This window comes from Lepidochelys kempii, chromosome 5 (assembly GCF_965140265.1).
Source record: "Lepidochelys kempii isolate rLepKem1 chromosome 5, rLepKem1.hap2, whole genome shotgun sequence".
NCBI classification, from domain to species: domain Eukaryota; kingdom Metazoa; phylum Chordata; order Testudines; family Cheloniidae; genus Lepidochelys; species Lepidochelys kempii.
Window position 1 is genome coordinate 86,501,588 of NC_133260.1, and position 12,482 is coordinate 86,514,069.

Genomic DNA, 12,482 nt, shown 5'->3' on the forward strand with positions numbered 1-12,482 from the left:
TACCCCCTGCTATTCTGCAAAAGCTGTCCATTAGCAAATATTTCTAGAGCTTTGCACATTCCTGCTGATGCCATGACAAATAAGGAAATACATTTTATTTTCAAGTTTCTAAGAAAGCATTACAAAAATGAATTGTATTTTTTTTAACTGAGGAAAATACTTGGCAGTACCTTTTTACCCAAAAATGGAAACATGTCTATGTATTTAAACCAAATTCATCTATAAATTAAAAACCTGGAAAGCAAAAGCACATTGATGCAATAATTTGAAATTTAATTCATCATCACTGTTAAAATGGTACCTTTTAAAATGGTCTCTTTCTCAAATTTGCCTAATGTGAGCTTTTGTATTCTAGCCACAATTTCCCTCTATTTTTTTTACATTGTATTAATATTAATGGAGAACTGAAAGTGGCAGCAAATAAATATCATATATCATCTTATTGACACCAGTGCTTCATAGCTAATGTTTTGAAGTGCTTTTGAGATATAATGCTTTGATAAAAGATGCTAATAAAGTGCAAATTATTTCTTTTTAGTCAGTGGTTATTTCTGCAGTGTTGGTTTTGCTAAAGAAGGATTTTGTGCTGCACTTTTCTCTACCTATTGCATATGCCCAACTGTTCTATGTATGTTGTTCCAGCTAAGCAGCCCTTTTTGTAGACATACATGTCACTTATTGGCTTAAAGTATGGACACAACCTTGTTATGATGATTCATTATCATTTCTGGAAAACAAGGCAGTATTTAACATCCAACACATTCCAGTATCCCTAACAAATTTCACTTACATGAAGATGAATTAATGGATGTTATTATGAAAATCTAGATTTCTTGAGCCAAGAAGCTGGATAATTACAGTATTTCAGAACAGCAGGCTTAATTAACGTAAGCCAAATCACAAGTCTTTTGTATCTTGGACATCAGTGTCTATTTACCTTGCAGGAGCAGGCAAACTTAAAGAGTCCACTGTTATGGCCCACCTGGGGCCATGTTATGGAAGTTAGAGATTATAAATGTAAGCCTCAAGTAGAGACCATTTTAAAATAAAGTGAAGTCAGTTATTTTCTTCACAGCCAGACTCCCACTTGTCTCTTATCACTAAGGACTCCTTGCTATACAATCGTTTGTCTCTCAGGAATTCTGTCTGTTTGTAGTACTGTTTGTGTCACATTAAGTGAGTTCTAACCAACAAAATAAAACATTTCTGAAAAGGCAAATTGTACTTGTTTACTACAAACTCCCAAATTGCAAGTATATTGTAATGACAAATAAATAAATACACCTAGACTGAAAAAATAAAGGAGGGAATGTGGTTCAAAAGAAGGTGCTCAGAGGCAAGTCTCCTAAAGCCTATTCCTGACTCAGTCACAGATTTATCAAAACACTTAACAAGAGTGAGGCACAATGACTCTTATCTGTAAAAAGGAGGATAATACTAATCTACTCCATCTGGACACTACGGTGCTAATAAGCGATGGTCACATAAACATCACCCTATACTGGAAACCTACTGACCGCTATTCCTACCTACATGCCTCCAGCTTTCACCCAGACCACACCACATGATCCATTGTCTACAGCCAAGCTCTACGATACAACCGCATTTGCGCCAACCCCTGAGACAGAGACAAGCGCCTACAAGATCTCTATCAAGCATTCTTACAACTACAATACCCACCTGTTGAAGTGAAGAAACAGATTGACAGAGCCAGAAGAGTACCCAGAAGTCACCTACTACAGGACAGGCCCAACAAAGAAAATAACAGAACGCCACTAGCCGTCACCTTCAGCCCCCAACTAAAACCTCTCCAACGCATCATCAAGGATCTACAACCTATCCTGAAGGACGACCCATTGCTCTCACAAATCTTGGGAGACAGGCCAGTCCTTGCCTACAGACAGTCCCCCAACCTGAAGCAAATACTCACCAGCAACCACACACCACACAACAGAACCACTAACCCAGGAACCTATCTTGCAACAAAGCCCGTTGCCAACTGTGTCCATATATCTATTCAGGGGACACCATCATTGGGCCTAATCACATCAGCCACACTATTAGAGGCTCGTTCACCTGCACATCTACCAATGTGATATATGCCATCATGTGCCAGCAATGTCCCTCTGCCATGTACATTGGTCAAACTGGACAGTCTCTACGTAAAAGAATAAATGGACACAAATGAGATGTCAAGAATTATAACATTCATAAACCAGTCGGAGAACACTTCAATCTCTCTGGTCACTCGATTTCTGACCTAAAAGTGGCAATTCTTCAATAAAAAGACTTCAGAAACAAACTCCAACGAGAGACTGCTGAATTGGAATTAATTTGCAAATTGGATACAATTAACTTAGCCTTGAATAGAGACTGGGAGTTGTTGAGTCATTACACAAAGTAAAATTATTTCCCCTTGTTTATTCCCTCCCCCCCACACTTCCTCAGACATTCTTGTTAACTGCTGGAAATGGCCCACCTTGATTACCACTACAAAGGGTTTTCTCTCCCCCCTCCCCCCCACACTCCTGCTGGTAATAGCTCATCTTAAGTGATCACTCTCCTTACAGTGTGCATGATAAACACCCATTTTTTCATGTTCTGTGTGTATATAAATCTCCTCACTGTATTTTCCACTGAATGCATCCGATGAAGTGAGCTGTAGCTCACAAAAGCTTATGCTCAAATAAATTGGTTAATCTCTAAGGTGCCACAAGTACTCCTTTTCTTTTTATGAATACAGACTAACACGGCTGCTACTCTGAAACCAATAAAAACAGTGTTCTGGATATCCGTCCCTTATTTTACAGAGATACTGTGTCCAAAATTTTTAAACTTGGTGCCTAAAACTAGGCTAAAAACAAAGGCCTTATCTTGAGCACCTACAGCTTCTCTTAAAGTCAAGGGAAGTGCAGATCACTTAAAAACCATTTTTTCTTGGAAACACAAGTGATGTCAATGGGAGCTGCACTTGCTCAGCACCTCTGAAAATCAGGCCACTCTTACATACTATTTAGGCTGTCATAAATATAAAGGGAAGGGTAAACCCCTTTGAAATCCCTCCTGGCCAGGGGAAAGCTCCTCTCACCTGTAAAGGGTTAAGAAGCTAAAGGTAACCTCGCTGGCACCTGACCAAAATGACCAATGAGGAGACAAGATACTTTCAAAAGCTGGGAGGAGGGAGAGAAACAAAGGGTCTGTGTCTGTCTGTATGCTGCGCTTGCCAGGGACAGAACAGGAATGGAGTCTTAGAACTTTTAGTAAGTAATCTAGCTAGGTATGTGTTAGATTATGATTTCTTTAAATGGCTGAGAAAAGAATTGTGCTGAATAGAATAACTATTTCTGTCTGTGTATCTTTTTTGTAACTTAAGGTTTTGCCTAGAGGGGTTCTCTATGTTTTTGAATCTAATTACCCTGTAAGATATCTACCATCCTGATTTTACAGGGGGGATTTCTTTATTTCTATTTTTTATTAAAAGTCTTCTTGTAAAACACTGAATGCTTTTTCATTGTTCTCAGATCCAAGGGTTTGGGTCTGTGGTCACCTATGCAAATTGGTGAGGCTTTTTATCCAACATTTCCCAGGAAAGGGGGGTGCAAGTGTTGGGAGGATTGTTCATTGTTCTTAAGATCCAGGGGTCTGGGTCTGTAGTCACCTAGGCAAATTGGTGAGGCTTTTTACCAAACCTTGTCCAGGAAGTGGGGTGCAAGGTTTTGGGAAGTATTTTGGGCGGAAGGACGCATCCAAACAGCTCTTCCCCAGTAACCAGTATTAGTTTGGTGGTGGTAGCGGCCAATCCAAGGACAAAGGGTGGAATATTTTGTACCTTGGGGAAGTTTTGACCTAAGCTGGTAAAGATAAGCTTAGGAGGTTTTTCATGCAGGTCCCCACATCTGTACCCTAGAGTTCAGAGTGGGGGAGGAACCTTGACATAGGCTATGATACTTGTGGCAGCGTGTAGCCACATGCCACAGTGAAAAGATGGATTGTCCACGTTGCGGTGTATAGCTACATGCAGTGAAGAAAGGCTCTGGCAGGAAGGAGGCATACTTACTTTCTAATTTGATAGTTATCAAATAGGAATGTGAAACACACATTTCTATGGGTGAATCTTGGGCACAACCATAAACTTTTGAATATCAAGGAATTTTTTGATGAACCTCTGAAGAAAAACTACAGTCCAATCAAGCTGAAATTTGCCACAACAACTGCTAATCAAGCGTGGGAAATCTTCCACATCCTGCAGCTGTGGAATGCAGAATTAAGCAAACTTTCGTCTAAATAAGCTGGTCTGCAATAGTTGCAATCCACAACTTTTAGGCACTTGAACAATCCAGAATGTTACCGATATATTTACTTATGAGTAAATTCTTCTGTTGCCACTACTAGCTTTTATTATTTATTTTCATTTCTTTAATGGTGCATCCTTATTTAATTCTCCATGATTTTTTGCATTGCTTGATGCTATATCCAGTTTTGAATTCTGGGAGCTTTGTCTACAGAAAAAGACAGATGCTATAACAACCCATTTAGTTTTTTATTCTAATAATTGTTGAATGTGATCTCCAATTTTTAAGTTACCACCAGAATTCAGGCTTTTTAGTAATTTTCCTGAAATGGAAAGATTTGATTTTTCCTTACGTGATTTAATTTTTCAAAAGTTGCTTATTAGCATGTGGAGTAATACTACAAGGGTTCACTACTTAAATGAACAAAATGTTGTCCAAACAACAATGAGGAAGTGTGAGAGAATGACCTAAAGATTTATCAAACTATGGCAGGAAACGTTCTGAATTCTTTGCTTACCAAAGTGTATGACCTTCTCTGGCACAAGGAATATGTCCATCATGAGGTATCCTCTCCCAAGTCAAATCAGTAAAAGTAACTGTTGATAAATAAGGATATGTTGGATTACTAAAATCAGTATAATTCTATAAAACATAATTAGATAAACACACTGGAAAGTAAGTTTGAAAAGGAGTGTTATGCTTCAAATTCTCAATAAGATTCTCTCATAATGTGCATTTAGAACTAGTACACTTTTTTAAAAATAACTTCATAGACTTTCCTTATTCTTCCTGCAATCTTTTTATTTTTGTTTGAGAAAAAGATTGTACTGCTTCCTGTGAAACTGGTTCCCATTGTGAGCCACGGAGTGTCAATCAGCTGTAAGAAGAAAACTTTGACCTACTAGTCCCTTGCCCTTCCTCTTTGTCCTTCCAAGACAAACTCATTACCTTTGCAATATGTCTGGCTACAAGAAGTATGTGTCTCAAGCTGAGAAACTTCACTCATGAATTTGGGCATTCTGTGCGCTAGTAATTTGGCAGCAGCATATTATACTAATATCACTGCTCCAGAAATACAAAGAAATAATTAATCACAGCAGATCAGCAAATAGATTGTAAAATATATCTAAACAAGATATCTTGGTAACACTCTAAGTGAGGAGACGTTGGCTGATCATATTAAGTACATTCAAATCCGTGGAGAATTATGATTATGCAGCTTTTGTTTCAGTACATCTATTCAAACCTAGCAGAACAGGAAGAAAACCTGAAATAATTTGTAAACTATTGTTTAGCAATTTTAGTCTTGGTCTCACTGCTTTTTTCAGTAACCCTTCACTATTTCTATGATAACACGTTATATGTATAACAAATAATCATCCTATCGCAGTGAAATACGTGCAAAGCCAAAAAAGAGGAATAAACCTATGAGTATTTTGCCTGCCATAAAAGATGAATAATATCTCACTTGTCAACATGTAGAAGTCATTGAAATATGTTTGCTGATCATCCTGGGGGAGAGAGACAGAGAAATTGAAGTTGATATATTTATTTTCAGGACATTAATAATGCCACCAAAGTAGGGAAAACCTTTTTAATTAAACAGTGACTGGTACAAGAATAATACACAGATTGTTACCAGGGAGCAGTGGGTGTAGTACTGAAATACTTCACAGCACACAATAGATGGAATGCTTCTGCAACGATTCTTAAGTAAACATTTCTGAACTCAGAACAACAAACAGTAAAACTAGATTTAAAATAAAAATGTTGTCATTGAATACAGTTCTACAGCAAATTGCTCAGTGTTAACAGTTCAATAAATTATGGCAAGGATACCCAGCTACACTTACAAAGGTATTACAAATGGAACAGCCTCCAAATACAAATGCTATGTTGCCTGCCATTGTCAATGCATGTCCATGCCTAAAAATGAAACAGAACAATGGTGAATAACCTGAGTCGTTGACATGACTGTGCAATATTTTTTTTCTTCTCTCAAGGCTGTTCATTATGACTATTTGCCATTTATATTGTGGTAACAACAAGAAACCTCAGCCATGTCAGGGCTTGATTGTGCTAGACACTGTACAAGGATCAGTGTCCTAAAGTGTTTATTGCCTAAATTACACACATGTCAGGGAAGGGAAGAGGAAGAGGATGGGCTATCAAATATTAGGATGTCAGTTCAGATAAGCACAGGGCACAATTCACAGAGCATCAGTAGCAGAATCACAGCTTGCCACTTGCCTACCCATTATCCGGTGCTAGTTTTCTGTATGCATAGCAGCAGAGGTGAGTTTTAAGGAGGAACCTGAAGGTGGAGGCTTTTCCTACACACAAGTAACAGTAAGGGAGAGAGCCTGAAATTGATTCTGGGAGATGCAAACTACTGAGGCTGTCCTCATTGGCAGAGTGAGGGCAGGGGTCAACCTCACAACAAAATAATAGGATGGATAGGTGGAGTAAACTGCAGATGCCTTTGAAGTTTAGGGCAAAAAGTTTGTGCTAGATCAGTGGTGGGCAGCCTGCGGGCCACATGCGGCCTATCAGGGTAATTTGATTTCAGGCTGTGAGAAATTTTGCTGATGTTGACCGTCTGAAGGCACCACCCCTCCCCCCGTGCTCCCAGTGGCCAGGAACAGAGAACCGCGGCTCCTGGGAGCTGTGGGGGGCTGTGCCTGCAGGCAGTCAACGTTAGTAAAATGTCTCATGGCCCATAATCAGATTACCCTGATGGGCCGCATGCAGCCTCTGGGCTGGTTGGCAGGTTGCCCACCACTGAGCTAGATGTTTAGAAACAAATACTGTGTGATTCTTTTAATAGTTTGAAGCCCACATCCCCAAGGTCTTCTGGTACTCCTATGATTCTTTCATTTCTTGTCAGAAATGATTCTTTAGACACCTAGAGATTTCCTAATTTGGTAGCTCTCAAGGGAAGACAAAAGCCCTTCTCACACAGAAGCAGCGTATCTTCCATCCCCCTCTCCATCTCCACTTTAGGGGAGCATTGGTGTTCAATCTACCTCTTTCTTTTCTCCCCCATTGCAGATAATACTAGTGGTTGGCTTAGCACTTCCAGAAATATCTCCACAGGGCTTTGCTAGTGACATGAGAAGCTCTTTGTAATTTTTTCAGTCTTATTTAGTCACACCTAGATATAGCTTGCTCTTAGGACTGTTTTATTCCATGGGCTGTCTAATGTCAAGGAATAACAAACTAATACAAGCAAAGTTTCTCTGGTTCTAAGCAATCCAGGAGAGAGCACTGTAAACAGAGAACCTGATTGTCAAAAATAGAAGAAAGCACATTCTGCTGTGTGACTGGAATATTGGCACTTCAAACACATGAAGCAGCACGGGCCACTGTAGCAGATGAGAAGGGGAAATAAAAAAATCCTTTAGATTATTATCACCAGTGTGTCCTTCTAGTTACCAAGCCCTGGGACATAGTTGTTTTCCAGAGATGAATTGTTCAAATATAAAGAATGTTCCAGCACAGCTTCAGCTGTGATTAAGTATCCAAGTACAAAGGTTAGAAAATTAATGACCAAACAAAAATATTTACAGAATTTCAGTAAATTAAAAAAAAAAATATCACCAAGTGCCTGTGTGGTTAGGTTTATTAAATCAATAAATGACGTGATGGACCATTAGCGTCAAGAAAAGAATTAATTTTATATATTCTATCCATAAACTCTTTCCCTGCCCCTCATTAAAGAAGCTCCTTTTTACAACACCCCTACTCATCTCCTACTTTGATCTAGACTTGATATATCCCATTAATATTTTTTCAAACAAATTAATGGTTGGTAGGGAGTGGTTCCCTCCCCAGTTTCTGCTGGAATAGCACTTGCCACTTTAAAACCATAGGCCTACTCCTGTAAACACATTTGCACACACAGATCCTAAGGTGCATATGGATATTTAAACTACTAAAATATACGCAAATTTTCAAATATATTAAGCACATCTGATTAACACCATGAACTTTTTTAAATTTTAGGAGGTAAATAAAGTACTCTGATATCTATAATAGCTAAAAAATAAAATTGAGAGTTTTCTTCAGTGAGTGATGGATAACTAAGGTACTCTGTCATAATGAGTGAAGTGAAATAATAATCATAATCATCATCAGAATTACCTTGTGTATACAACCCTTATCTGGCAAGATCCCAAAGCACTTTACAAGCTGCTTTTATAATAGTGACTAGCGCAGGGGTGGGCAAACTACTGCCTGCAGACCGGATTCAACCTGCAAGCTGTTTTAAGGCAGCCCATGAGCTCCCGCTGTGGAGCGGGGTCAGGAGCCGGACTACACGGCTCGGCCCCACTCTGGCACTCTGGCCGGGGCACTGGGTCAGGGCCGTACCACGTGGCTCGGCCCCGCTCTGGCTGGGGCGCTAGTTTGGGGGCCGTACCATGTGGCTTGGCCCCCCTCCAGCCAGGGCGCAGGTCAGGGGCCATGGCATTGCCCCACTCTGGCACTCTAGCTGGGGCGCAGCGTCAGGGGCCACACCATTCAGCTCCCAAAAGCCATGGCATGGCCCCGATCCGGCTCCTACGCGCGCCAATGGGCCCCTCCAGTGCACCAATGGGAGCTGCAGGGGCAATGCCTGTGGATGGGGCAGCGTGCAGAGCCACCCCTGGCTGCGCCTCCGCGTAGGAGCCAGAGAAGGAACATGCCACTGCTTCCAGGAGCCGCTTGAGGTCAGCGCCGCTCAGAGCATGCGCCCCTGAGCCTTTCCTCATGCCCCAACCCCCTGTCCCAGCCCGGAGCACCCTCCTGCACCCCAAACCTCTCATCCCCAGCCCCACCCCAGAACCTGCACCCTTTCCCGCACCCCGTCCCAGCCCTGATCCCCATCCTTCCCTCCGAACCCTTCAGTCCCAGCCCAGAGCACACTCCTACAGCCCAAACTCCTCATCCCCAGCCCCACCTCAGAGCCCACACCCCAAACCAGAGCTTTCACCCCTCCCATACCTTAACCCCAATTTTGTGAGCATTCATGACCCGCCATACAATTTCTATTCCCCAATGTGGCCCTCGAGCCAAGAAGTTTGCCAACCACGCCAAAAATTTATCATGGGATCTTATGTAATCACAAGTGATCAGAATCTCAGTTTTATATTTCATCTGAAAGATATGTGATTTTTAATTAATGTAAAGCTGTAAGGGCAGATAGACAATGTGAAACACTGTTTGAATAACAGCTGATTTTCTTATTCATAGGCCAAATTAGGTGCAACAACATGAACTAAATTCGACTCACACTTTTACTGTATAAAAGTAAAACAGAAAACACACTATTTGAAGGAGACTGGTAGACAATAGTACGTTATTACTTATGACATACCTAGGGCTTGGAGAGTCTCCAATTACCTCTTTTCTAATCCAATGTCCACTTGCTAATGCCATCTTTGAACTATTCAGAAAAATATATATAGTCAGCAAGAAAATCCCAAAATCTATGAATGTTCTTGATTTTGTACAGGTGTTTAAAAAGAACAGATTTAAAAGAAAACCAATAGCCAGTATTACTTTATTAATCAATTGTACGTAATATTTTGTGATACAGCATGGCCAGAGGGCAGCATGAGAGTGTTAGAAGGGAGCCTTATTCCCTGTAGAGGGAAGAAAGTTTGCTATAGATTAATTAAAGCACCTGAAGCCAGTCACCTGATAAACCCCCTCTGCTTCAATCAGACAAGGGAAGGAGTTGAAGCAGAGTGGATTGGTGTTGGAGCAGAGAGCAGTTTGGAGGGAAGCAGAGGAGAGTTTGGAGAAGTGCTGTGGTGAGCTAAGAAAACCAAGACCCTAGGTAAAGTGACACCTGGTTTGTGCAGAGGGAGGGCAGGAAGCCCCACAGGCTGAAGGGCAGGAGAAGGAAGTAGCCTAGGGGAAGGAACAGGTTCAAGCAGTTTACCGCTATCCCTAGGGCTCCTGAGCTGGGACCTGGAGTAGAGCCTGGATCCCTCCTGCTCCACTTGCCCCACTAGTGTCCTAGAAGAGGGAGTTAATACCCCAGTTCAAAGGGGTGAGAAATGGTGCCCTGAACCCTCCTCAAGAAGAGAAAGAGCAAGACAAATCAAAGTAGTGCCGGCAATTTGCCACAATTTGTTAATGGTATTTCATATACTGCATAGGAATTCTGATAGGCTTTCCAAGCTAAAAAGCTCTACTTGGCATGAGAAAAAGTTTAAATACTGACCATGAATGAGTCAGAAGTATACTCCTCTTTTGTTGTTCTTCTACTGATCAGCAGCTCCATATTTCACTCACCTGTTGTGCGTGTTTCTTGCACTCATGCAGGAGATAATGACTGTTTCTGTAGGTTAAGTATGCTGCCAGAAATTAATCTCTGGTCTCATTAATTCAGCTCCAGTTCATTCTTTACCTACATTGATAGCAGTTGCTATGACACAAAGGTACACAGAGAGAGGTGCACACCTTACGTTATTTCTCTGATGCAGCATTATTTCCGGGTGACAAACGCATTGCAGGTTAAAAAAAGATACTTTACAATGCTGCATTCATGAACCATCAGAGTTGCAGTCAGCAGCTGATTTTTTTAATATTTGGTTAATTTAACAGACTATGCTTTTTGTTTATTATTAGAGTAATTAGTCTGAGGTACCATAAAACAGTGGACACCTGTCATGGTAAAATAAGTCTACTACCACCAAATCTTGAACTCCTGAGGAAAAGAGAAAAGATCTGGGCCTGTAAACAGAATTTCAGTATAAATGAAATTGTAATACATTGAAACTTTGGGACTTTCATTCTACTAAATTAGAAGCAGTTTCACTCAGTCCATGTTCGTTGAAAATGAAGTGCATGGTACATTGGTTGCTGTTTTGATATGTGATTATGATTTTCACTGAAGTCATTCCAGACCACAAAATTAAAAATAAAATCCTGTTTCATTGTTGCAGTAGAAATTAATTCTCCAATGTACACAACCATTCCATTGCTTTTCTATATGAAGGAGATTGGCAATTTGGGAGTTCTTAGATTGTTAAGCATGTTAGATAAATAATGATAATGGTAGAGAGACATCTCAGCTATGATAGGTGTATTTAGAGATCAGGAAATGCAGGTAATTTGCATTGTTAAGGCTGCATACTGCTCATTTCCCACAATTCATACTGAATTAGAGTTGTATGCACTGACTGCAGATGGAATGCTTAAGTGTCTTGCTGAAAATGGAGCTTTGACATTTCTAAGGTGGTATTAAATAAAATTATTTCTTTTTCCAGTGGGTCTTATTATTGGTAAAAATCACTACATTATAATCTTAGTGGGGATAGTTTTAATTCTCATGCATTTTTTTTTTTACCTGTTTGCAGTTCTCTGTGTGAAAGATAAGACTTTCAGTTGTTTTCTTTTTTAAATATGTAAATAGACTAAGGATTTATCCCCAATTTAATTTAATTTCACTAAATTTAGGTGAGATAATGAACCTATTTTTTCATTATTCTTAAACACAAAAAAGAAAAAAGGAAATGACATTTATTATTTAGACTTAGTGGGCTCAGCATTTAACTATCAAAAACAACCTCCCTTATGTTCACATAATATCAAGGTTATAATTTTAAACAATCACAAGTCAGGAAATACAAAAGTAAAGTTTCGCATAACAATCTTAATGCACCTACAATAGCTATTTTGCTTATCTTACTTTCCTATTTTATAGTGTTAGATGTTTATCTAAATTCCATCAACTAACATCCAGGCCATGCTCCAGTGAGATTCAACCAGCAGAGGAGGCCAAAGAACATACACTTTTTTTCCTATTGTTATTATTATTTGCATTGTGGTCCCCCCAATAATGGATCAGAATGTGTTAGGCGCTATATATACATACAATCAGTACTGGCTATGTACATAAATTGATCATTTTTGCTTTATGAGCATCTTCATCAGCACTGGGAGAAGGAAACAAATATTTCTTGCCCTGTGGAAGCAACTAAGATAACAAAATTTATACAATCTGAGTATATAATGCAGGAGGTTTGTGAAGCCCTAGGTGAGCAGATATACATGAGGGTAGCATATATGTTTTCCTTGTTGAAGAAAAAATGTATCCATTACCTATGTTCACCTTGTTCTTTTTCTTACAAGGTGGAAGGGAAAAGATGGATCTCTAATTCCAACTTCATTTTGCCGGGAGACTTTGTCCATTCCTTT

General features: G+C 39.9%; 1 protein-coding gene across 1 annotated transcript; it reads right to left on the reverse strand.

The window, feature by feature from the left end:
* Window positions 1-4,805: 4,805 nt before the first annotated feature.
* Window positions 4,806-9,712, reverse strand: LOC140911947 (host cell factor 2-like). Its single transcript, XM_073346109.1, has 4 exons — window positions 9,649-9,712; window positions 6,146-6,218; window positions 5,761-5,803; window positions 4,806-4,888 (listed from the first exon to the last, which is right to left on the reverse strand). The coding sequence occupies exons 1-4, from the start codon at window positions 9,708-9,710 to the stop codon at window positions 4,806-4,808; spliced, it is 261 nt and encodes an 86-aa protein (XP_073202210.1). The 5' UTR covers window positions 9,711-9,712.
* Between the last annotated feature and the right edge of the window lie 2,770 nt (window positions 9,713-12,482).